The sequence below is a fragment of the Ambystoma mexicanum genome, chromosome 4p, assembly GCF_040938575.1.
Source record: "Ambystoma mexicanum isolate Mex_15411 chromosome 4p, UKY_AmexF1_1, whole genome shotgun sequence".
Lineage (NCBI taxonomy): Eukaryota > Metazoa > Chordata > Amphibia > Caudata > Ambystomatidae > Ambystoma > Ambystoma mexicanum.
The window spans coordinates 281,424,290-281,451,693 of NC_090927.1; the positions used below are offsets into that span (position 1 = coordinate 281,424,290).

Here is a 27,404-nt window from a genome sequence, read left to right on the forward strand (position 1 = left end):
GCCAAACCATCAGCGGGTCACCAGCGATTCTTCGACTCAGCTTCTTAGTTGCAGGATACTTGGCTCCTTTACTCTTCGTTCGTGAGAACTCAGGGGATCGACATGGTAGTGGTGTTTCCAGCCTCCTCTTATCCAGAGTTCCCTTCACGCCAAATCAGAGAGGACCCAATGGGAGATCTGCTCACAAAACACTCACACCATACGTGGACCTATCACGGACCACGGTGGTCCCAGGCATTCAAGACACTCTAGACTCTCTGGCACCCAGGATGTGTATTGGGAACAGATATCCCAGCCCACATCCTGGAGGCACACACAAGGCATGCAGAAGCCCGCAAAAGCGTTGTGTTTCGCGGGAAAGTGCATGACCAAATAAGGACTGCCCCTGGTCGGCTCGACCAGGGGGAAGGTGAAGGAGCAAGATGGTCAGCGGACAGGACAAAGAACCTCGTGGCATGGCCATTTTGGAGGCCAGGCCACCCATTTGGGCCAAACGCAGGAAGCGCGGTTAACATGGCAAAAAGGGGTTCAAAACACAAAGAAACGATAGCTGCCACCAGTCCCGTCCGTGACACACTTGCACATTTCATGATAAGTCCAGCGAGAGTTTCTAGGGCCATTGGAATGACTAGAGACCCAAGAGCGTGGTAATGTAAGTTACGGTGCACTCTTGTTTCATGTTGCTCAAAAGCTGCAACATGAGGGAAGGACTAAGGGAAGCGAGCCTCCCGGTACGGACTGTCTTAAGGGCATGTCAGTTTCCCCGTAAGAATGGAGCAAAAGCCCAGAGGAGTGCGGCGGAAGGCTGCGCTTCTCCGGCAAAGTCTAGATCAGGGTGTAAAACAACAGCAAAAAGTTTGGGGGTTGCCACATGGAAGGAAAATTACCTACAATTATGACATCTTTCCTAACAGCCATCATAACGAGTATCTTCCATTCCCACCACTACTATCTGAGTCTTAGATTTCCGATCAACCATCTTTGCGTTTTTATGCTAGAGTGAGAAAAGGTAAATTGCCATCAGGACATGTATCATCCAATTTCACCACTTCTATCTCAGTCTCAATCAAGTTCAGTCCCTGCGCTTCAGGTTCCGGATTTACTGTTTCATCCGCTCCATCATCCACTGAGTAAGTTGAAATGTCCAACTTATTATCTTCTTCATAATCTTCTCTCACTGTCACTATGTCAACGTCGGAAACAATTTCACTGTTTTGATTTGACAGCTGTTCTGAACTTTCGAGAGAAGCTGGGGACTTTTTTTTTTTACTTGAACTTCGAGGATGAAGGAGGGTTGATAAATTATGCAAGAGGTTCCTCGCGCCACTGGGTTTAGCTCTTTTACCTTGCTGGGTGTTTAAGTTTTATTTATTTGTTGCCCCTCTTTAATGTTCTTATTCAGGAATTTTCTTTTCTTTCTTTTTCTGAAAGATTGGATAAGGTTCATCCAGTGAGGTGACTTTTGTTTGAGCTTCAGTTGTAATCATACAAGTGGAAAGAATTTCTTCAGCTTCAAATTCACTGGTAGTGATTTTGTCACTTTCTTTTCACTTGACAATACACTACAGGGAGCTCTTTCAGCCTCTTGGAATTTTCTGTCTAAGCAATGTCCAACTTCAGTAGACAATATATCAGGATGTTGGACAATTTTATCTCTGGAGTTAATTAGATTAAGAAGTGGTATAATAGATTCATTTATGGTGTTCTTTGATTTTGAAGGATACTCAATAGGTTGTTCCAAATTCATAGAGTGTAAAGGCTGCCCACTTTTCTTTTCCTTTAGCATCTCCAACAATGATCCTAATATACTTTTTTTGTCTGGATGTTCCAGCTTTGAGTGGTTCCTGAAGCTTTTTTTGAAGCTGAGAAGCAATTGCCGCTTCATGAGCCACTCTTGTTTTTAATGAAGTGATAAATGATTCAACATATATCATCTTTGAGTGGATCATGGCAACTAATGTCACTAGGTCTTTAAAGTTTTCATTAATTGGTCATACAATTTTAGGAATGGCGCCAAGGAGATAGTTAAAGCTGCCATGACATCACAATGTGTTTGGAAAGCAGCCAAATTCAAAGGGTTTGCTGGACTTGTAATGGTTTTTGGTGAAAACATAGTCATCAAGGGATGATGAAGACGAAACAGATGGATACACCTTAGAGGGGTTAAGGGTTGTTCTTTTGGCCCCAAAGATGATAATAGTGGCGAGCAAAAATCGATGCTAGAGGGAGCTTCATGTTCTATTATTCTCATTTCAAGCTTCGCACCTTCATCTGGTGTATCGAAGGAGGCACTTTTTCTCCTGTCATTACTTACTTCTTTCTTATCGTGTGAGACTTTAGACTCCAAGAAATTCACCATTGTTTCAGATGTCAGCGCCTCGATGCCCATGGGCTGTTAGGGCGCTTTACAAATCTAAAAAATAAAATAAAATAAAATATAGCTTTAGCTGTTAAGTCAAGTTTCTCTTTAATAAAGGCAACGTCTCTTACCAAACGAGCTGCCAAAGTAGAAGACATCCCTTCTGTGTTTTGTACTGAAAAGACCAGTGAGACACAAGGGTTTTAGACTTCTGTGTCATTATTTGCACTTGAGGTAAAATCGGGAAGGAGAGTGAAGGCATCAGCACTTGCAAATGGGTGTGAGGAGTCGACTCGGGTGGCTTGTCAGGGTAATTATAAGAAAGGTGAACCAGATTCAATGAAATGTCCAAAGCCTCCACAACCATCTAAGGTTAGATCTGGCTCTGCCTCAACACCCCCCAGAAAAGGTTAAGTTTTCATTAACCCTCTTAGAGGGCGCCAAATCAAACCCCCTATATCCTGGAATTGATAGTTTCTTCTCAATTAGTGAAGAAAGGTCACCCTCTACCATTTCCACTTCTGTTAAGTCACTGGCTCTAGACCTTACAATTCCTGTTTCTGGGTCATTGTTTGCAATTATTAATGATTCTTTAGGGAATTCATGAAGTAAAGCGAACTGTAAGTCTGCGCACAAAGTTAGAGGGGGAACCACTGACTCCACTGATGTTTTTTTTATTTCAAGGCTCTTGACAAACCTCCACACTCAGTGTGCCCTTCCGAATCATTCTGCCATTTGTCTGCATCTTTTAGGCCAACCTCGTTAGAATCCTAAGGAAGGTCAGCACATGAAAGTTTCTGCTTATTAGCAGCCAGCATCTGGCGGTCTTCCCGACCGCGCACTTGGTGTCTTGTTCGTGAAAGACAAGAAGACTGCGCAGGATCATATGTCATGTCTATATTAAAGTCAGGAAAAGCCGGCATCAATAGGGTGGTCCCTTAAAAATGAATTGCAAACAGTATGGCAGTAAGGAACACGATTCGAAGGTCAAGCAGATAATTAAATCCCACCAACAAATTTTACTTGATGTTACCTCTGCTTTCTGCTCAGTGAATCGGTATCCCGTTAAATGGGATACAGCCTCAGCTTGAGGCAACGAGTAGAGGTCTCTTCAAAGGGGTCTCGGCAGGCTCGATACCAGTCCCGTGAGACCCTGGAGCCTGGGGAACACGGGAAACACTCCTGCAACACTCTGCGACACTGCACGTCAGGAGGCAAATTTTTGTATTGTAGATCCTCCTTCATAGCAGCAAGCAACAAGATATACTCCTCGAAACTCCACACAGGAAACACTTCCGCAATACTATGCAATGCTCCGCGTAAGAAGGCAGGCTTTTGTATTGTAGGTCTTCCTTCATAGCAGCAAGCAACACAGACAGACTGCTTCAGGTTTCTCCTCCACATTCTACAAGGCAAACAATTCCACAACACTCCGTTTTTGGAAATCACAAAGTTGGATGCCATACTACGACAAAGTTGGATGCCATAGCAAGAATAGAAATGTTAATCTTTTAAAAGAAATAATAATAAATATTAAAATGTCCAATAACAAGCTTTCTCCATTTACAATAAAAGAGGTGGAATTCACACTATATAAGCAAATTAGACAAAGGTACCCTAACCTGGATGAGACTATAATAGAGGTGTATAAACATATGACAGATTGGTGCCCTCGTCTTGCATTTAGCTTTAACACACTGTAGAAAAATCCCTTCATATTAGAGGGAAAGTACCATGGTCCCCACCTTTAAAAGGTGCAAGTGGTCTGCACCAACTACATATTAACTGATCTCTCTCATTCCTAGTACTTCAAGGTGGCAAAATATATTATGGTAGAAAGATGGACTGTGAGACGGAAAATAGAATATTAAATAAAACCCTACTGGAATTGCACAAATCTTCAGGAACAGAATTCCAATGTTTACATGTATTTTTAATCTGTTCCAAGGTTCATTTTTGCATTTACCTATTTTCTATTCATGAAGTGGACCACTCTGCAACATTTGATAATGTGGCAAGAGAAATATTGTGACTAACATTATCTCAAATGGGAATATCAAGACTACTAGCCATTGTGACGACATTGTACTATGAGACTAAGGCAAATGTAAGATAAAGTACAGAGGGTCAAAACACGTTGAATTTTTAAATTGAAAAGAGTTTTCAACAGGAGTGCATGTTGGCACAGTTATAAATGTATTTATATACTAATTCCTTAAATGAAGAATCAGATAAATTGTCACCTGATGTCCGATTTTTGTACTCCTACACTTATCTACGAGATGATTCAGTATTGCTTGAAAGAACACCACTAGCTATCTAGCCACTGTTTACTGGATACACTAGCTATATGGGAAACAGGGGTAGGCTGACAATGCTTCAAAATCCAGAATCATGGTCATAGTTTAAAAAAAGGTACATTGCAGGTCCATTTACTCTGGAAACAGAAGACTTCATCTTTGTCGACAGCATGATTAGTTAGAGCTTAGGTTCTCTTATTTGTCACTGAGGGCTGGTGATCCTGGAAATGCATCGGAGGGTCAGGGCCCTTCAAATCCTTGTCCTTTATTGCCTTATCATGTATGTTCTGTTTGTTATTTTTGCGCAGGAGTTCATGTGGGACTCCTGGCAGTGCTGCTCTTCCTGTATTTGGTTTGGTGAACAGACCCTGGGGATACCCTTATGGCACCCATGGGTGGGGGTACGACCCTGTACTCCTAGTGTATGTTTTTGGGCACCTGTGTGTGGCCCACAGAGCAGGGTACAGGCTGGTGGCAGCTACGTGCTGAATTGACAGGTGCCCTGAGCGTCCTTCATTTTGGGATACCCAGGCCCTGTCATTGGAATCAGTGGAGTCCAGATAGGAAACAAGAAGGCCCCTGTGGCCTCTTGCTTTCTACCGCCTGTTAGCTTACTTTTCCCGAAGTCCCGGGAAGCCCTGACTCTGTCCCTTCCACCTGACTGACTGTTGGGTGGAAGTTCCATATATGGTGTTGTGGGGAAGTCCAGGCCAGACTGGCTGGAGCCTTCCCAATGACTATGTTGTGGGTATGCCAGTGGGGTGAGACCTGGGTGAATGGAGTGTGTGACAAATATGCATTCTGTGTTGTGGGTGTCTAGTATCTGGTGGTTGACACAATGACTGAGACAGCCCAGCCCTAAACTGGTAAGAATGCAGTGTGTAGTGCTGAATGGCAGAGTGCTTGTCCGAATCCACGTTCTGTGTTGTGAGTGTCTGGATGGAGAAGAATGGCCTGAATGCACTGTGCACCTGATTGGCTGCCTGACTGCCTGTATGCCCTCCTGAGTGATTGGTTGCCTGAGTGTGACCCAGCAGAGTGAATGGGAGAACAGTATATCTGGGGGCCTCTCACTGCTAGAAATCGTTCAGAAGCTGACATAGAAACTGACCTTGAAACTGATGCTTAACTTTGAAGCCCACTGGAAGAAGAAGAACTGCTGCTGCTGTCCTTTGCTAATCTGAAAGCTGCTGTGCCTTCAAGGAATTGATCCAAGCGAGGACCTGGCTAGGAGACCTCCTCCCGAGCAACGAGGGAACATTGTGCACAAGCTGATCTTTTCCAAAACTCCCTGGTAGACAGACCTATGAAATGCTGCCGACCGGAGACAGGGATTGCAGCGGAATCACAGAGAAAAGCGCCCGGATCTTGAAGTCCATCACTGTCGATGACCGCCGTCGACAACCAGAGCCGCAGTGCTTCTTTGCCTAAGAACGTTAAAGCAAGGACTCCCCTGCTCATGCTCGTCGACCACTTTCATCCTGCTGGAGAAAGTCAAGGCCGCCGACGACCGAGGAGAATCCACTGGTGGGTTTCCCGCCACCTGAACACCGCAGAGACTCCGGACGACTCAACACCCTTGCTGGGCCAAAGTTCTTCACTAACTCTTTGCGGCAACGAACACTCGTCGTTGAGGTGCACCACACGTCTCAGCTTGCAGGATGTTTTTGACCGATCGTCAATGAGCACCGCAAGAACCGAAGCAGTTGCCACAACTACAGTGTTCACCCCTTTTTCCCCGTGGGATCTCGACGATCCGTGGCTCCTGCTTTAAAGGGAGCCGCTCAAGAAGGATCCATCGACGACCCAACGTGAAACTCCATTCCAGACACATTGGGGTTGTAGAACTATTTATAAGGAAATAAGACTCTTGTGAGCAATATATGGATTGGGCTTGTATGATATATCTTTATTACAGGTTGCCCAGGTGGGGGGATCTCCACACAGAGCTGTGTCTAGGTAAACAGACCTGTATTCTGCCTATTGTTCTAACCAACTGCTTTTCATCCTATGCCTATTGTTGGTTGTCTTTATTACTTGATTTGTGTGACATTTAAACTAAGTCCAGTTGATGAACTTTAATGAAATCGGATAGTAATTGTGGTACCACATAGAACTGTGTATACATTTGCCATTTTAGATTAACGGAGCACAAAGTGAGTTATTGTGATTGTGTATATAAGCTTGAATCTTAATTATATAAAGACTGTGTTTTCACTAATACAGTGTGTGGACATTCCTTTGTGGGTGCTTGGGGACTACACTGTAAGAACCAGCTCGCATCACCTCCTGAGAAGCTAGGCCTTGATTGCTCGGCCATAGCTACCGTAATAGAGAATCTTGGCTGGGGTCCTCTGTGCCTCTCCTCTACCATATAGAGATCAGGAGTACAGACACCCACCTCCAGTCTTTACAGGGCCCATGTGGAGAAAACAGATGTTAAGATAACCAAATCCAATCTTGACACTGGACAAGGCTTCTGATTTCATGTTATTGGATCAATTTATGAGAATTGATCATTTCAAATCGGTATAAATAGCTAAATATTGTTCTGGAATCTGAGGGTTTTTGGAGTCAGATAAACAGAAAGTAGAAAATAAATGTAATTGCATATTGTTAGATCTCCCCAGTGGGATCTCCTCTTTTAATCTCTAGCTAGAGAATTGGGTATTCCTTTTATTGAGGAAATTATTAGGCTACAACCCTTACTTGTATGCATATCTTTATGGACAAATACAATTTTAACATAAAATAATGAATGATATCGGTTGATGTAATAAGCCTAATAAGGTTGCCTGGTTGTTATATACTAAACATATTTTAAGGCAAACAGGATGTGCCTATAGGTTCATTTGAACATAATCTATACCCCAAAATGGACCAGTGACTGCTAAAAACAGGATTTTGTCCATAATTTTAGATGAAAGGGAATGTATTATTATGACAAAAACAACCACTGCATTTAACCCTTTAACTCCAATAAGCGGTATTGCAGAGTACTTGCTTTGGGTCACAAACTGGTGCTACAAAAATATTTTTATCCATCCAAGATTAGCTGCTCGCGCATGGATCTGAGAATCAGAGGTATTCACTATATTTTGGCATTACTCGAAATATGGAAATAACTTTTTTTTGCCCCCTGCATAACTAAACCTTTTTTCTTGTATGTGCAAAGATTTGCAAAGATATCCAAATCCCCTTAAAGCCAGGAAGATGGAGGGAAGCCACAAAGGGCATGAAAAGGTGAGCATATTTGATTTTAAGATGCTCACCCATTTTGTGCATGATGGTGCACAATAGGCAAAAGGGCTTTCAATGACACTTCTGTACATTTCTCCTCATGCAGGGATGGAAATGCATTTTGAATTGTTTTTATAAAATTGTCTGAAGTCATTCCTGAAATACAGCATGAAGTATTGCTGTTAAAATATATTTGCTGATGCAACTTTTTTAATTGTCCTCTATGAACATATAACTTTGGAAAGCATTGTTTTGCATAAAATATGAATTCTCAGAATGCGATTACGTCTTGTACAGCGAGAAGCATTATGACTTTGAGACAGAACATTGGGAGACAGATGAACTTGGAGGAGGTGAATATGTTCAGTCATTCTGACCCCGTATAGTTAGCAACATTAATGCATTTAATCATGCTTTGCCCTTTATGAACTAATATCATATGCTATTCTTTAAAGGATGTTTTAAAATCGTTAATGATTTCAGAATGTGTAGATCTGCTTTGTTGTCTTTGCTTTCATTCGAGTACAACAGAATGTGCTATTATATGGACGAATACATGACTTTTGCACTGAATCGGAAATGTAGATTTGCCACTCTTTAGTAGATTCAATTTGTGGTTGTATTGTATTAATTTTCATAATTATAATTATGATATACAGTATATTTCAGTTTATCTTAATCTTTTGCGTGATTAACTGTATTTGAATATGTGTTACTTTTATTGAATTTCAATTCTGATGTAAAGCAAACACGAAAACAGAAGCAAGTGCAGCTCCAAAGGCTTCAAATATCACATATGATCTCATAGTACATTTACTACAATTCTATCTAAGTGTAGTACTTGCCAAAACTCACGATTCTTTCCCGATGCAACGCAGGCCAACGCTCACAATTCTATCCAAGTGTGGCACTTGCCAACATTCACGATTCTATCTCGATGCGACGCAGGCTAATGTTCAGAATTCTATCTAAGTGTGGCACTTTATGTGCAAATTAAATGACCATTTCAGGTGATAAAAAAGGATGCTATGTCCAGTAAATGCTTTGCATGCGTTTGGGAGCATGTTAGTGCAGTACCAAAAGTTACACACAAAACTGTTAATTTCCATTGAACTAGAAATGCCCTGGTTTTCTAATGAATGCCTCGTGCAATACACCAGTGTCTAGTAACTGTCCAACTGATGAGTAAGGAACAAGTTACTTACCTGTAACTGTTGTTCTCCAGCATGGGTCTGGCATGGATTCACATGCTCATGAATATTCCCCGTCGTCAGGCTGGGAATCCTCGGTAAAGAAAAAACCAGTATCAGTTTCGTTTCTGATCTGTCTTTCGTAGTAATAACCAATCACTGGTCTCTGCGTCATACTGACCACAGCCAATGACTGCCCTCTACCTAAGCACCGCCTCTGGCAGCCATCTTCAGATTTGGAAGCACGTGAAGTGGCAGTATGACCAAGTGAAGAGCCGCAGAGGGGTAGGCGGGAGGGTTCGCATGTGAATCCATGCCAGACCCATGCTGGAGAACAACAGTTACAGGTAAGTAACTTGTTCCTTCTCCAGCATGGGGTCTGGCATGGATTCACATGCTCATGAATAAAGAATACATAGCAGTACACACATGCACAACCACGGGAGGTGGCAAAGGCTCAACATTAAGCATCACATCAACTCAACATTAAGCATCTTACCTCCTCACCAGGCTCACCTCAGGCGAACAGGTTGCGCAGCACTGCTTGGCCGACCCTGGACTCCTCCCTGGAATCCCGGTCGACGCAGTAGAATTTCGTGAAGGTGTGCGTCGACCTCCACGTAGCAGCCCTGCATATGTCCAGCAGGGGCACACCAGATAGGAACGCCGTGGTAGCTGCGATCGCTCTGGTGGAATGGGCTCTCGGACGGCCAGGCAGCGGTCGGTTTGCCAACCGGTGACAGTACATGATACAGCCGGAGAGCCATCTGGAGATGGAAGCCTTCGAGAGAGCCTTCCCCTGATTGACAGGTCCAAAGTTCACAAAGAGTTGTGACGTCTTCCGAAAACCTTTCGTGCGGTCCACGTAGAACTTCAGCGCTCTAGCTACATCCAGCGAGTGCAAAGTCCTCTCAGCCGGCGACGAAGGCGACGGGAAGAACACAGGTAACACCAAGGGTTCGTTGAGATGAAAGTCCGACGGTACCTTGGGCATGAAGGAGGGGTGCGTCCTGAGCACTACCCTCGTGTCGTGGAAAGTCAAGTACGGGGCCTTGCAAGAAAGGGCCTGGATCTCTCCCACTCGTCGTGCGGAGGTGATGGCCACGAGAAAAGCTGTTTTCCACGATAGAAACTTCAACGGGGCCGAGTGCAGAGGCTCGAACGGAGGTCCCATGAGTTTGGTCAGTACCACGTTGAGCTCCCACGCCGGGGCCGGAGCCTTCACCGGCGGGAACGATCTGAACAGTCCCTTCATGAACTCTTTCACCAGACGATGAGACCACAAGGACGTCCGGCCCGTGGTTCTGGTGTATCGGGAGATCGCAGCAAGATGAATCTTGATGGACGCGTGTGCCAGACCAGCTTTGGCCAGCGTCAGCAGGTACGGCAGCACTTGGGGAGCCGTAATCCGTAGAGGGTTAATCTTCTGTGCGTGGCACCAGACAGAGAACCTCTTCCATTTGTGTCCGTAGCGTTTAAGAGTCGAGGACGCCCTGGCCTTTGCAAGAACCTCTCTGCAATCGGCCGGTATGTCGTATCCTCCAAACTCTAACGCTGCAGGAGCCAGGCCTGCAAGTTCAGCGACTTCGGGTCGTGGTGGAGGATGGCGCCTCCTTCCCTGGAGAGTAGATCCGCGTCCGCCGGCAGCTTGATTGGCGGGGACGCCGACAAGTCCAGAAGGTCCGGGAACCATATCTGCCTCGGCCACGCAGGTGCGACGAGGATCATCCTGCACCGTGACCTCTTGAGCTGGTTGACGAGCCGGATTAGCAGAGGCAAGGGAGGGAACGCGTAGAGGAACAGGCCCTCCCAGGGGAACGAGAAAGCATCGCCCATGCTCCTCGTCTGGGGAAACCTGCTGGCGAACCTCCGGCACTTGGTGTTCGTCGCCGTCGCGAACAGGTCGATCTGGGGTGTGCCCCACCGTCGGAAGAGGCGATCCACCAGATCCTGCCGTAGTTCCCACTCGTGGCACGAGCGCAGCTCCCTGCTGAGTGAGTCGGCGATGGTGTTTTTTATCCCTGCCAGATGAAACGGCACCAGAAGAATCCCTTGGGCGACGGCCCAATGCCACAGGTCCTGCGCCTCCTTGGACAGCGCTGGGGACCTGGTTCCGCCCTGTTTCCTGATGTAAAACATGGTGGTGGTGTTGTCGGTGAAGATCCTCACCACCTTGCCCTTGAGGGACGGAAGGAAGGACCTGAGGGCCCAAAACACTGCACGGAGCTCCAGGACGTTGATATGCAGGGACTTCTCCGTCGGGAGCCAAAGTCCCCTTGCGTGCAGATTTTCGGTGTGCGCTCCCCACCCTTCTAGGGAGGCATCCGTGGTCACAGTCACCTGGTGGGCTGGGGTCTGGAAGTCCATGCCCGCCGTCAGATGCGCGCGGGTGCCCCACCACCGTATCGCTCGTCGGAAACTCTCGTCGAGCTTGATCCTTTCCTCGAAGCTGCCCGTCGTCTGGATCCAGCGCGCATCCAGGAACTCTTGCAACGGGCGCATCCGGAGCCTGCACATGGGAATGAGGTAGATGCAGGAAGACATCATCCCGAGGAGGGACTTGATGGACCTCACCTTGGCCGCGTCGGCCACCAACATCCGTTGCACCTTGCCCAAGATGGTCCTGGTCCTCTCCTCCGACGGGGAGGCCAGAAGGGACACTGTGTCGAGCCTCGCTCCCAGAAACAGTGCGACTTGCGCGGGCACCAGGTGGGATTTGGCGTAGTTCACGGAGAATCCCAGGTCCGTGAGGAGTTGGACGGTCCTTGCCGTGTGGACCACGGCGAGCTCCCTCGTCTTGGCGCGGATGAGCCAGTCGTCCAGGTAGGGGTAGACGTGAATCCCCTCGCGGCGCAGCTGCGCCGCCACCGGTGCGAGGCACTTGGTGAAAACCCTGGGTGCCGACCGCAGTCCGAAGGGAAGGGCTTTGAACTGGTAATGACGCCCTTGGACCACGAATCTGAGGAATTTTCGGTGCCCCTTTAGGATGGGAATGTGGAAGTAGGCATCCTCCAAATCCAACGACGATAGGAAGTCTCCTTCCTCCAGCTGACCCAGGACGTGCTGGAGGGTGACCATCCGGAACTTCTGCGCCTTGATGAACTTGTTCAGGCGTCGCAGGTCCAGGATGGGGCGCCATCCTCCCGTCTTCTTCTTCACGAGGAAGTAACGCGAGTAGACTCCGGAGCCCCGAAGCCTCTTTGGGACGAGTTCGATGGCGCCCTTTCTGAGCATCGCCTTTACCTCCAGGAGAAGTTGAGGGACGTGAAGTTCTTTCCTGGCCACGGGGGGGACGCGCGGGCACCTTCTTTGAAACTCGAGCGCGTGGCCCCGGGCCAGGGCGTCCAGCACCCAACGGTCGGTGGAGATGGACTCCCACACGCTGACGAAGCCCGCCAGCCGGCCTCCCACCGGGGTGCTTCGGTGGGGGCCCGACCCCACGGCCGGTTCAATCCTGCTTGGACGCGGCCTTGCCGCCTTGGCCTCCTTGGCGACGACGGCGGGGGCCGCCAGACTTGCCTCGTCCTCTGTAGGCCTCTTGCGACGACGAGCGGGCCGCTTGACGGTAGGAAGCGAAACCGCCGCCGGAACCTTTGGAGGCGCCCTTGCCTCCGCCGCTCCGAAAGGGCGACCGCCGTTGCTGCAGTACTCCAAGGGCCCGGGCCGTCTCAGTATCCGCCTTGATGGCCTGAAGGGAATCGTCCACTGTCTTCCCAAACAGGTTGTTCCCGTCGAAGGGCATGTCCAGGACCCTGGTCTGGACGTCCTGCCGAAAGTCCGTAGCCTTGAGCCATCCGCGACGTCGAAGGCAAACGCCGTTGCCCATCTGGCGGAACCCAGTGTCGGCGATGTCCGTCGCCACGGTGATGGCGTGGTCCGAGGCCACCTCACCTTCCTGCAGGATCTCAAGGGCCTCCGCCCTCTTGTCGTCCGGCAGAAAATCCAGCAGGGGAGCTATCTTGTACCAGAGTTCCCTGTCGTAGCGGGCCACGATAGCCAAGGCGTTGGCCGCTTTAATCGTCGTCGCCGCCGACGTGATGACTCTGCGTCCCATGGCATCCAATTTCTTTCCCTCGCCGTCCGGCGGGGAAGTCGACGTGGAGGCCGCACCCCCCCCCGCTTTCTTCCTGGCTGCCGCGGAGACGACGGAGTCCGGGGTAGGCTGCGCCCGGAGGCATAGGGGGGCCGAGTCCGGGACCCGGTACTTTTTCTCGTACCGGTCTCTTTTCGCTGGCGTCGTGGAAGGGTTCTTGAGGAGGGAAAGGCCCTCATCCCAAATGTCGTCCAACAGAGGCACTGCGAGGACCGTCTTCCTCTTGGTCTCGCGCCGTTGGTAAAGGAAGCCTTCCTTTTTCTTCTCCTCAGGGCAGAGTTGGAAAAGCTCGGATGCCCTGGCGATCATTGAGTGGAACGATCCAATCTCGTCGGGCGGAGAAGCCCTGGTGGGAGGCGACGACGGAAAATCCTCGTCGTATGCCTCGTCGTCCGTACCCGTCGCTGCCGTGTCAGTCCCCGTATCATCCCCTCGGGTGGACGGGGAGGAGGGCTGGACGGGGCGCGACGGTTGAAAAGGAGGCGGTGGATGGATCCTTCTTTTCTTGGTAGGGGGAACACCAGAAGGTCCCAGTTCTGGATCCCCCGACGGGAGAGGTTCCTCCGTCGGTAACGGTAGTCTCGTCCTTATCTCGGAGCATAAGGACTGTATAGCCAACAAAATGGCCGCTGAGTTGTCTTGCGGCGCTGGCAGAGGGGAATCCGACGGGCGAGCAGGGGCCCCGTCGGTATCCTCGACGATGTCGTCGTCGTCACCTGCGTCGGGGCCCATTCCGACGGGCTGGTCTTGTTCCACGCCTAGGCCGTGGCTTAAGACCTCGATCAGTTCCTCTTCTGAGGTTGAGGCCGAATCTACGACGACGCCCTGCCCCCCCTTCTTCCCCACGGAGGGTTTCACGGGGGTCCTATCGATGGGCACGAAAGAAGACTCCCTCCGAGGAGGCAGGGAGATTCTGGGCCCCGAGGCCGCCACCACTGGTGCAGCCTCCACAGGCTGGGCCAGGGCCGCCGCGACCGTTTCGATAGAGGGCTTGGTCGAATGGATCAAGGCCTTCACCACCTTAGGTGCGCTCACCGCCTTATCCTTGAGGGAGGGGGCACTGCCACGCTCCTCCTCTGCCTTAGAGCTCGACCGGGGTCTCTCCAGGAGCTTCGCCGGGTGCTCGGCCTTCCTCTTACCCGACCCAGAGCGTTGGCTCGTGGTTGATGGCGCCGGGGAGGGTGCGCCCTGCCTGGCGCCCGTAGAGCCCGACCGTTCGGCGCTCCCGGTGCCAGCGGACTCGCGGTGCTTGGCCTTATGTTGGGCCCCCGTCGCCGGGGCGCCCTCAAAGGTCTTAGAAGACCGCTCAGATTTCTTCTTCTTCTCGCCAGACGGGCTCTTACCCTCTAGCCAGCTGGCGAGACGTTGATGGCGGTCCTTCATGGTCCGTTCCGACATGTTGCCGCAAAACGCACAGTCCTTCTCCACGTGCGTCTTGTCCCCATGAAGGCAGTAAAGGCAGAAAGAGTGTTCGTCCTCCTTGAAGACGTTCTGCAGCTGGCATCCAGGGCAGGCCCTGAACAGTTTCCGGGCGTCGAGCTTCCCTTCTCCTGGGCCATCTCCGAGACCGGGCCTGAGAAGCTTCTGGAGTCCTCCGAAGTGTAGCTCGACGAAATCTTCACCCTTGAGGGGCACAGATGAATCCGACACGGGTCCCCGTTGATCGGATGTAGGATCGGTGGAGCTTGAGGCTCTTTTGACCGAAAGAATCGAAGTTTTTGTGAAAAAGCGCGAAAAAATAGCACTAACGCTCGAGAGCAATAGCACGAGGATCCCAACACATGAACGTGCGGTAAAAATCTGAAGATGGCTGCCAGAGGCGGTGCTTAGGTAGAGGGCAGTCATTGGCTGTGGTCAGTATGACGCAGAGACCAGTGATTGGTTATTACTACGAAAGACAGATCAGAAACGAAACTGATACTGGTTTTTTCTTTACCGAGGATTCCCAGCCTGACGACGGGGAATATTCATGAGCATGTGAATCCATGCCAGACCCCATGCTGGAGAATTTAATTGTTAATAACAATAATTCACACGTCAATGTGAAGTCTATTTTCTGCTTTTTTCCATATATAATGTTGCTTAGTTTGTCACTTCGGAGTTTATTCACAGAGAAGATAGCAGTAGTAATTTGGACTTAGTTTTGACCTATCACTGGAGATGTTTATTCCATTCCCAAGGAGGTTACCAGGAGTAACTCTGACGAACCCCTGAAAAGAAAAGAGTCACAGGGAGTACGTCAGAGTTACAGGTGTAAACATCTTTGTTAATCAAATAGTCTCTCTCTATGAATAACTCAAAGTTACTACTCGTAACGTTTTTGTAAATTGGGCCCAACGAGTTCAGAGCACACTGCATTACCCATAAGTCATCCTACACCACCTGGATGTTTTTCCTTGTCTCCAAATTCGGTTACTACTCTACACATACATACTAAGGTCTTCCAGTGAAAAGCATCTCCATTTGTCTTAGTTCCAAAAGATCAGTTAAGGCTTAATAAGGCCACTATCTTGTTGTATATGACATCCTTATCAATAGAGGCAACAGTGAACCACCCGGCCTTGGACACTCTTGTGAAAACCTTGCTGTTCTGCAGAAAGCAATGGGGTTGAATGAATTTTCAAAGTGTCTTCTGAGTTGTACAGAGGTCAACACATTGATAGGGAATGTCCACAAAAGCCATTTCAAAGCTATTTAATATAGATACTTATTTAAAAGGTTATACGTGTTCCTACCTTTTATAGGTGTAGGTCCATATGTTGTAGTCAACATTGATGTTGTAGTAGGTGCAAGTTGACAATGTGTCCCCTCCGGAGGAAACGTGTTGATGCAGTCGCACCTCTTTTGTGAGCTGGAACAGTTGAGGCTTGCGCTGCATGTACCTGAGGGCCAGTCGTACCCAGCTTCACAGGAACACTGAACCGTAGTCACATTTAAAGAACATGCTGGTGAAAATGGGAAAAAGGTGAGTCATACAAACTGTGCTTTGGAATACATTGCTGTCGGTCAGAGAATGTGAATAAGCAGTGTGTATTTCCTGATTAAATGTCTTCATGTTGGACCTTGCATTGTAGGCATTATCTAAATGCATTTGTTGAGATGTGTAATAATATTTGATGTAGGGTCCTGCACTAGGCCCATCCAAGTTCTCAAATAAGAAGCTGCCCGAGATAATAGTAAATTAAATTAACATTAGCACACTGTGAGGCACCCAGAGCCAATGAAAATGCTTGGAACGCAGGCTTTATTCACAAAGTTAAGCCCGCGTTCCAAGCACTTTCATTCGAGTCAGGCATTTCCATTTCCCTTTCCCTCCTCCTGACTCTCCCTTCCCATTAGCAGCCGTGTAGATCACTGCACGGGTGCTAATGGATTTCTTTTCTTTCGAAATGATGAAAGAAAAACGTAACTTTTCCTCAACGCGCTGCCTTCAGCCAGGCAGTCCCCTCTCATCAATATTGAAGATGGACTACCTGGTTTGAAGGCAGCACAGCGTTGGCCGAGCCACCAAACTCCTCTACACCTCCCTGCTGCATCAACTGAACACTGCACTCTGGATCGCTCAGTCTGTTTTCAAATAGACTTCCTTCATCACTGACTACTTTCTCTCTAGCTTGTATCCCTTTGATTTCCTAGTTATCACTGAAACCTGGATCCCTCCGTCTGACACTGCTACCCCGGCAGCCCTTCATGACTCCTAACTTGCCTTCTATCACTCTCCTCTTCTTATGGGAACATGCAGTGGTGTCGGGCACCTATTTTCTTCCTGACTTAAAATATAACACACATCCAGTGTCGTATCCCCTTCTACCTCCTTTGAATTTGCACTCTCAACTATTGCTCTTCTTCACTATACTCGCTTCATTTCTATCACCCTGCTGGCTACACTGGACCATTCTTCTATGATTCTCTCTCCCCATCACATCACCTCATCCTCTTAGATGATTTTAACCTTCCTTTCCCTAACACTGTGCACAAATCTGACCTTCAATCCTTCCTCAATGAACACACTATCCACTATAATCATAAAGTACCCACTCACTCTGCGGGCAACTCTCTTAACATCTTGTTCCATCTCAAACTCCTTCTCTGCAACTAATACTACTGTCAATCCATCTTTCAGACCACTGGATTGTATCCACCACTATTACCGTTCCTCCCTCTAAGCCAGTGGTCTTCAACATGGGGGCTGGCCCCCCTACAGGAGGGCCCTACACTCTTTATAAAGGGATTAGGATCACTGTTTTTAACATAAAAAAGGATTAAAGTGACTGTTTCTAATAGAATATATAAGCAGTAGAACATCTGATTATACTTCAAAGAGCCTGGGATCCCCCCCTGGACATCCTTTGGGCTCCCTAGTGGGGTCAACCCCCAGGTGGGGGGGCACAAAAACAATATTTTTACTTAAGACTGGCGTGTTATATAAAGGTTTGAATACCACTGGTCTAACCTTTCCTCCCAACCTAACACTCCCGGTCCCAAGAGAATATTTAAACACTTTGCTATTCCTCCCTTCGCCTCTGATCTACAACTCTCACTCTCCACCGTCTCTCCAGATCCTCCATCCACTGACATTGCTTTCTCCAACTTCCAGTTCCTACTTCACGACTCCTTACCTTCTCATTTCCCACTGCTAACATTCACCCCTAAATCCCAGCATCCTCAACCTTGGATCTCCCAATTCAGAAGTGAACTCTGTGCTGACTCCTGCACAGATGGTGGTGCTCCCCTCTCATGAGAACCTGGAACTATACCACTTTGCCCTGGATGCTCTCAAGTCTAATCTTGATAGTGTTAAAAGGGATTTCTACCTTTCTCTAATTGACACGCACTCCAACCATCCTTGCTGACTCCAAAACACCCTAAACTCACTCCTTACTCCTCCTAAATCCGCAACTATTAACTCTACTCTTTCAACTAGTGACCTTGCTGAATACTTTGCTTCCGAAATCTCCAAAATCAGGGCATCGCTCCTCGTTCTCCTATTACTCCCGCCTTTCTTCACTCCAACTTCTATACCATTGTTCACTTCCTCTATCTCACACTTCAGTAATCCCATAACTGAGGAGGTCCTTGCACTGCTGATGGAAGGCCAACCCCTCCTGTGCCCCATCGGATCCTGTTTTGCCTCAGCTTGTCGAACCTATTGCCCCACTAGTGACCTCTCACCTTGCTAATCTCTTCAACCTGTCCTTCGACTTCACCTACTTTCCTGCTACTTTTAAAGTGACCATGGTCATCCCTCTCCTGAAAATTCAAGGAGCTGATCCAAACCTGCTGACCAACTTTTGTCCTGCGTCAGTTCTTCCTCACTGCTCTAAGGTGTTGGAAAGAGTTTTAGCCAACCGCCTTACTAACTTTCATGACACAGGCGACCTTTGTGACCCTCTCCAAGCTGGTTTATGCTCCAGCCACTCCACTGAAGCTGCTCGCATGACAGTCTCAAACGTTATTGCCTCTGCTCAACATTCTAACCTATCCTCTATCCTAATCATCTTTGAATTATCTGCTGCCTTTGATACCGTCATTCACTCCGATCTCTCAATACTGTCTCTGCTGCACTTGCTTGGATTGAGTCCTACCTGGCGCCTCATCAATTGTCTGTTCCCTGGAGCAACAAAACCTCTCAACTCACTCATCTTACTGTTGGTGTTCCACAAGGCTCTGTCTTGTGTCCTCTCTTGTTCACACTACAATATTGCTTTCAGGACACTCATCTCCTTCTTTGGTTTCTGGTACCAACTCTTTGCAGACAACAATCACATCCTTTTCTCCTTTCCTGAACTCTCAAATAACCTATTTATCAAGAACTCTGTCACTCTGCTATTAAATACTGGATGGCTCACACTCTCTTATGGTTCCATGTAATAATATCCCCACAAAAATATTGCCATACAATAATGGTGTTGTTTTTCTGCGGCCATATTATGCCATGGAACCTGCGGGGGACACCCTCGCAACCCCATATTTTTTTTAAGGGAGCTGGGGACACCCCGCTCCCATTTACCTCATACATTATCCCCATAAATAATGCTGCCTATGCCGTTTCCCGGTGACTATATGTATGGCAATATTATTTGTGGGGATAATATTACCGATACTTCTCTTATGTTGTACTCCAAAACAGAGACTGCCTACCCCCTGACACTTACTTATCATAGGCCTGTCTACCATATTGTTCCTGTCGTCTGTCCAATACACCCTTTCACAGACCCAGTCATCACGCCACTCAAACTCTGCCCATTATAAGAGGCTCACTGCCTCCTGTTTATCTGGCATATTACCTTTTCTATGCTCCTTTGTGACCAAAAGAGCTTGTTTCCCAGTATGTAAGTATGCCAATAAATAAATAGTTTGCAAATAAAAAAATTAGGAATACGTATGACTGTTGGTCACATGACCAAGCCCTGCAACCCATCTGCCCCGCCCAAGAGCAGTTTCCAGGCCTTCCAGGAGGTTGCAGGACTTCAGTCCAGCTCCAGGCAGACAGCAGCGAGGAGGCTGCTGGTCATGTGACCACACCCTGCCACTCAGTTGCTATGCCCACCACCAATTTTCCCACCTTCCAGAAGACTACTTAAGGATGTCAGGCTAGCTCCAGGCAGACATCACTGAGGAGGCAGTTGGTCATGTGAACAAGTCCTGCCAGTCAGCTACTCTGCCCACCATCAATTTGCATGCCTTTGAGGGGGCTACGTGAGGACTCCAGGCCACCAGGTCAGCTCCAGGCAGACAGCACTGAGGAGACTGCTGCTCAAGTGACCAGGCCCTGCCACTCTGCCCACAGCCTATTTCATCAGTCCTCTTTAGCTGTCCTCATCGCCAACGTCCTCAGCAAAGCACGGAAGAAGACAATACCTCACCTGTTTGGGCCTGATAGGGCCAATGGCCACACCCACGATCCTGCAGTTTGCCTAAAAGGTAACCACTACAAAATATTTCACCATGTTTCTCCTCCTTCCAAGCCCATCCCCACCTTTGCTAGCGTTTGAACAGCCAAGCACCATGGGCAGACCTGCCAAGCTATCAGAAAAATGATTTACCACATCCTCCCAAACTTGGCAATTATCCACAGGAGCGAATCAGAAGAATCCGACAACCATACTTGAAGCATACGTATCACACTGATTGGATCCATGGACCTTAAGCTAGTTGTGCTCTCCCTTATGCATAACAAATGCAACACCCTAGACCTAGTCTTCTTTTAAAAAACATTCTTTATTATTTTACCATTAACAGGTTATAGAAAAAAACAACCTGACCAACCTTACCCTCCTACCCCCACCCTCCCCTTCCAACTCCCACAATGTAACAGTAAGAAGACAACAGTAATTTCTTATTTCGTTTGGATTAGTAGATATCACATAGGTAGTATATCTGGCTGTCAGCCATTGTATCCCACTGTGAGCGACACAGCAGGTTCAGGCCACTGTGCATTAGTCAGTGACCTGGTCAGATTCTGAGGATCGTGCTTTTTGAGCAATGTCCAATTGGTATTGCCTGAAGGGAGGCCAATAGTGAAAAGGGCGGCTGGAGGGCGGGAGTGTTTCAGCATACCTGGTCTCCCTCTGTTTGCATAGACTCATGTTATCTAAACACATCAGGAATGTGGGGGTGTTAGGTCTGCCCATGCCCTTGCCACCATATACCTGGCCACTACAATGGCCATGCCAAACAGTTTTGTCTCAGTGCGGGTTACTCCGACGATTAGGGCCAATAGCCAGAGTTCCGGCAGGTAACCCCTCGTCGGGGGTAGCATTTCGGACATCACCTCTTCTATGGAAACCCAGAAAGTTCTCGTGTAGGTGAAGCTCCACGCAACGTGATTAAAGTCAGCTGGTTCTACACCGCATCTCTTACAGCCGGGGGTTTTCTCCTGGAAGAACCTACTCAGGGTATGCAGGGAATAATAGACCCGATGAACAAATTTGCAATGGATCAGTCTGTATCACCAGTTTATAGATATATAATGGGTTTGCATACAGATACGCTTCCTTTAGTCCTCATTCAGGGGTTTGCCCAGTGATGCCTCCCATGCGGTTCTGTATCAGTGTTTCTTCGGCCCTTTCCCTTCCCTGACCAGCTTGTAAATGGTGGGCACCAGTTTCCCAGTTGAGACGGGGTTGATCACATAGCTTTGCGTGGGCTGGGGAGTGGGGGATAACAGGAAGTTAGGCCATTTATTCCTTAAAACACCTCTTAGCCTGTAGTAGTGTAGCAGTGTCAAAGCGTTATGCGCGCCCCTAGAACTGAGCACTTCCCAGAGTATGAATTGCCCATCTTGTACAAGGTCTCCTAAGGTCTGCACTCCCAGTGTTTGAAATTGTTCTCTGAATGATCTTTCATGCGTAAGTGGAATACCAACTATATTGTACATAGGGATGTCAGGCAAACAGGAGGGGGAAGTCTCTAAAAGCTGATTCAACCTTTCCCAGGTTTTGCATGTTACTGCTATGGTCTGTACCTTCCCCCTCGGGACTGAGTCTCTATTGCCCCAAAGCATTCCCAATAGTGCCTCAGGATTGGCGACCGCTTTTGCTAACTGGATATGTGCGGAGTCAGAGCTAGGGGACTTCCACCAGCTATATATTGCACCTGGGCAGCCAAGTAGTATATGTACATATCCGGATATTCCTGACCGCAGAGTTCATATGGCCGGGCTAATGTGTCATAGGCTATCCTAGACTGTTTCCCTGCCCACACCAGCCTGGTCATCAGTCTCCGTATGCGTCTCCAGTAACTGAGGGAAGGCCATATTGGCGCATTGTTAAAGAGGTACAGGAGTTTGGGGAGTATTACCATTTTAGCTAGGGCAATGCAGGCCGCCTGTGTGATGGGAAGGCTTATCCATGTCTCAACTTTATGTTCAACTTTATGTTCTAATGTCTCTAAAGGGGTGATGTAGTTATCTTTGTATAAGCCATCCCGAGTGGTGGAAACTATGATGCCAAGGTATTGTATCCCTTGAGGACACCACCGAAACCTGTTGCCCACGTCTGACTGTGCGCTACCGAGGTCAGGGGGAGAACTTCAGACTTGTCCCAACTGATCCTGAGCCCTGAGTATTCTCGAAATCTGACCACTTCTTGTGCCATTGGGGTTAAGTTTGCCGGTGGTGCTCGATATACAGAAGAATTTCATCAGCATATAAGGATATCATGGATAGATGTGTTTGGATACAGATCCCGCGATGTGCATGCACCATTGCAAGAGCAAATGGAACCGGGGAGAAGGGGCAGCCCTGGCGAGTACCGCGTGTGCGGTAGATGTACGACGAGATCATGCCATTTGTGTATATTGCTGCTCGCGGGCCATGTTTAGCAGTTTAACCCAGCTGATGTAGGTGAGCCCAAACACAGAAAGGCGAAGCACTTCAAAGAGAAAAGGCCACTCAACAGAGTCAAAGGCCTTCTCTGTGTCTAGGGCAGCAATCGCTATATGCACCTCAGGGTTTACATTGTGCATAAGGGTAAACAGGCGTCTCAGGTGATTTTGAGTGGACCTACCGGGGATGAAGCCAGCTTGGTCGGGGAGGACCAGGGCTGACATATGGGGAAGTATGCCATCTGTGAGTATCTTTGCTAGTATTTTTTTATCTGTGTTAATGAGTGATAATGGTCTGTATGATGATAACGATAATTTTTTTTCTCCCAGGTTTTAGCAACACAGTCACCAGGGCAGATCTGGTGGATTCAGGTAGAGTGCCGTTGGACAGTGCAGTATCGAACATACCCATCAGGTGCGTATGCCTTGTAAAATACAGTTGGTATGCCATCTAGACCGGGGGCCTTCCCACTGGGTAGAGATTTTATTTCTTTGCATACCTCTTCTTCCGTAATGGGGTCATTGAGGGCATTCCCTTGGTCCTGATCTAACCAACCCAGGGCTATCTTGTCTAGATATCTTGCCAGCTCATTGTGTCCAGGGGTAGGGCGAGATGTATATAACTGTTTGTAGTATCCCCTAAACTCGCTATTGAACCCCTGCAGGTCTTTTATAAGAACCCCATTCTGGTCTTTGATCTCTATTATATTGGTGGTTTGACGTTCTTTGCGAATTGCCCACGCAAGGGTTTTACTGGGTCGATCCCCCTCCCCATGCCTCGCCGCCTGTATTGGGTCCCCAATACATTTTTCTTCACTATTTGCCAGTTATAAAAGCTCCTCCATGTGTGCCCAAAGTTCACTACGCAGCTCAGGCGTGTTCAGTATGCCCTATCTATTCTCCCTATCGCGTATACTGTCCTCCAGCGCTCGCATTGCTCAGCATATAGCCTCCAGAACCACACCCTCTTTCGAGATACAGCATCCCCTAATATAAACTTTGAAGGCTTCCCAAATTGTACCTTGATCGGGGATTGACCCTTCATTTGCTTGGAAGTAAGTACAGATGTCCCGCTCTATTTCGGAGTGAAATGCCACGTCCTCGAGAGCAGTGGCTCTGAATCACCACAAAGTAGGCCTGGTGGACATTTGTAGGCCACAAAGCGAATCAACACTGGTGAATGATCGGACAGAGTCCGGGGGAGGATGGCTGTCTCAGTGACCTCCCGAAGTATGGGGGTGGTGGCCATTATATAATCAATCCTGGAGGTGCTGCCATGCACCCCAGAAAAAAATGGGTATTCCCTGACTTCTGGATGCTTGCTCCGCCAAACATCAATAAGATCGTGGTATTGGGAGATGGAGGTCCATGCCTTAACCGCTTGTGTCACGGTTAGTTGAGATGTTGCAGATCTATATAGGTCTAGCGTTAGGGCTAGGTTAAAGTCACCTGCCCAAATAATCTCGTAATCTGGGAACTTGTGAATGTGCCTGGCGCATTGGTAAAAGAATTCGGAAGAGTTGCTGTTTGGTGCGTAGACATTTATCAGGAGGAGTTTAGTGCTGAGTATCTCTCCCGCAAGTATTAAGAACCGCCCCTCTTAATCTTTAACCTGTTCATGCAATCTATATTGTAGTGGGCTGTGTATATATATATATATATATATATATATATATATATGGCTACACCTCTGGAGTGTGAGGTATAAGAAGAGTCATACCTATGGATGCCCTACACCGGCAGCCTGGGAAGGGAAGTGCCTCGGGTCAAGTGTGTCTCTTGGAGGAACAATACGTTTGCCCCATGATTTCTGCTATAGTTCGCTATTAATCGTGATTTCTTCTGATTGGTTAGCCCCCTGACATTCCAGGAAAGAATAGTCAGTGTCATCCCAGTGCATCTGCCCATTATCGGGTTAGTCATTTCCCTGGTGGGATCGTGGCGACTATAGTCGTGAACTCTGCAACAGGATCATGTGCTGTGATATCTACTGCGACTGATTGTGTTATACCGTTGTAAACTGTGTGAGTCTTCAATTGTCTTCTTGAAACCTTAATACTCAAACCCATTAAACAAATTGGCCAACACGATGGCCTCCTCCCTCCCCTTTCCCTCCCACGCCAGAAACAATAACCTACCAGCTCCCATCCCTCCCCCATCCCATAACTAGCCCCATACTTCAAACAACAAGCCGCAGTGACAGCGGACAGTGGACCGCTCTGATAGGCAGTGGCCACATTTCAACATCACTGAGTCATGCTCAGGGGGTTCCGGAGCTTACATTTATTCATTAGATGAAATAACACAGTAGGGGGCAGTTTAGTGTCTTGGTTGTTCAAGGGTGGTGCGGAGAGCGACTTGGAGCTCCTTTGGGATCAGGTAAGTTTGATACAAAATGCTCCACCGCTTCAGGTGAGGTTAAAAAGATTGTGAAGCCATTGTGCTGTACCCGGAGTTTGGCGAAGAACAACATTGCATATTTTTTGCATATGGTAGCTTTAGCTGACTGAAAGGTTTTTCGTTGGTCCTGCACCCCTGGGCTGAAGTCGGAGATCAACCGGATTATGGAGGAGCCCCAGCAAAATTACCCTTTTCCCAGGCAGTGCGGAGGATAATGTCTCGGTCCCTGTAGCTAAAGATTTTGGCTATTATAGGGCGCTCCGGGGCACCAGGGGGGGGCCGGGTTGCCAGAGACCGGTGGGCTCTCTCAACCATGAACATCGGGGTTAGTGGGGGGTTGCCAAGGACATGTAGCAGCAGTGATTCTACGAATTTCTCCATGTTTTCGATAGCAGTCGACTCTGGTATACCAAGTATTCGAACATTGTTTCATCTGGATCGCCCTTCCACATTCTCATTTTTGCAACAACATTTTTCACTGTTTGTTGTAACTGCACCATTTCTTGCTGTAGGGTAGCCACTTTATCTTAGCCATCCCCTATCCACTGTTCGGCTTCGGTCATGCGACAGCACAGTTTGTCAATTTGTATAGCGGAGATGTCGACTTTGCTTGTTAGGGCATCTATTTTTCCCCCCAGATTGTCCGTACTGTTCTTTAGGGCCAGCAGTGTTTGGTTCAGTGCGGCTAGGTCTAGTTGAGGTGAGGTTTGACTTGAGGAGATTGCTGGCGGTGTTCGGGGGTGATCGGGGCAAGCAACCTGTTCCATCCTGGTCTGTCGCTTGGGATTTACCATAGTAGTGCCGACCGCAGGGTGATTCGCTGCAGTGGTATAGCCACTTGGGTCTTGAGGAGGTCTGTGTCAGTCGTAGCAGAGGGAGAGTGGGTCGTATATTTATGATGAGTGCGGAGTCTTGAGGAGCCCCACTTTGATCGATGCAGGAGGACTGATGGCCACAGGGAGCTATATGGACGTCCCAGGTTTGCAGCGCCCCGCCTGTGTACGAAGAGGGCGCTTGTCTCTAGCCAGAAGTTTGCTGTGTGCTGGGCAATAGTTGCCGGAAGAGATGGGATTGTTGACTACTTCAGGGAATTCGTAAGGGACTGAGGCTGATTATATTGTGCTGTGTGCTGTGTATCAGCCTTTGCTCTAGTCCCCCCATTGCTGTCACCCATAGCTGCTCATTATCGTGCTCTTGGCAGGCAGTGCACAATGGCCAAACCTTCATCCGCTGCTGGTTAGCCGGGTTGTTACAGCTTAATCTTGTTGCTGCTGGCGCACACAGCCCTACGCCACTACGCGGCCCTTGAGCAGCGCAGCAGGGCCCGCAGGGTGACCCAAGGAGGGCCAACTCTCCCAGCAGGTGATTGAGGTGGAGTTGGGGTGTTTCACTTCCCCTTGGCTGTGTCCTAAGCGCTAAGCAGTGTTTTCCAGACTGCAGATGGAGGTTGGGATGGATTCATTAGGGGGGGATCCAGGAGCCAGTGCTCGCTCAATGACGGGGGAGGAAGAGGCGTCCGCGAGTATCTTCTGATAGGATTTGTCCCCTAGGTACCTTCCAGCTACCTGGAATGATCAGTGCTGGAAAGTGTGGGACCCGGGCCTGTACAATCACCCCGCTGCGTGACGTTTATTGAGCTCCAAGCATGTGCAGTGGGGGAATAGAGGGCCGGGAGAGAGCTGCTTGTTGTGTTCAGGGGAGTCTCCCGACTGCAGCGTGACACTCCGTAGGGATCAGGCCCAATATTCCTGTTGCTGGCACAGCCGCAAGGAGCCCTGCAGCCTCCCACTGCTCTCACAACCGGGCGTATGTCTGCGAGCAATCAGGTAGATTAAGCTGTGCCAATTGTTGGGTTGCAGGTTCGGCACCACGATGCAAAGGGGAAGGTCTATCTGTAGCTGGACGCCGAGCGTGGTGCCTGGGCCCCAAAGTCAGTGTTTAGGATGCAGGGAAGGTCTAGCAGCAGCGTGCTTTCTGGGCCAGCCACTCACAGTTCACTCTTCTGCTATCCGCAGATGTCATGGGTCCCTCAAGGCTGGTGGACTGCTGTCTGTTGGCCCAAAGGCTCGTAGTTTGCATCAGGGTCGTAGTGGCTGTTACGAGTGGTATCTCCACCAGGATGGGTGCTGAGGAGCCGGGTCATCCTTTCGTCTCCCCCACTCTGTTGAGGAGTATCTCGCCGTGATTGTCAATGATGCTGGTGACTCTGGGAGGAGGAGGTCATTCAGCTCAGTGCCCCGTGTCCACACCAAGTGAGCTACACCTCAGCCGGCCCCCGGACTCCAATTCCCCCCAACTAACGACTCTGGGTAAGTCTCTCGTAACCAGGACTAATGTCTGGCAGAGGGACTCCCAGGACCCCCCTTGTTAATTTGCATATTTAAATAACTTTGGGTCTCACCCTAAGTTACATGGGGAATCCAGACGTGGACCCCTTGCTCACTATTCTTAGAGAGGCACAGATCCACCTTACTGATGAGGTCCAACCAGACCGA

The 27,404-nt window shown here is 48.5% G+C and overlaps 1 protein-coding gene across 2 annotated transcripts in view; it reads right to left on the bottom strand.

Moving 5' to 3' along the window:
• LOC138453203 (adhesion G protein-coupled receptor F5-like) overlaps window positions 1-27,404 on the bottom strand; it is a 939,048-nt gene that overhangs the window by 567,010 nt on the left and 344,634 nt on the right. For both annotated transcript variants that reach the window (XM_069605830.1, XM_069605831.1), the window contains exon 5: window positions 15,918-16,127. In XM_069605830.1, the coding sequence (XP_069461931.1) occupies window positions 15,918-16,127 (210 nt within the window). The remainder of the gene's footprint in view (window positions 1-15,917; window positions 16,128-27,404) is intronic.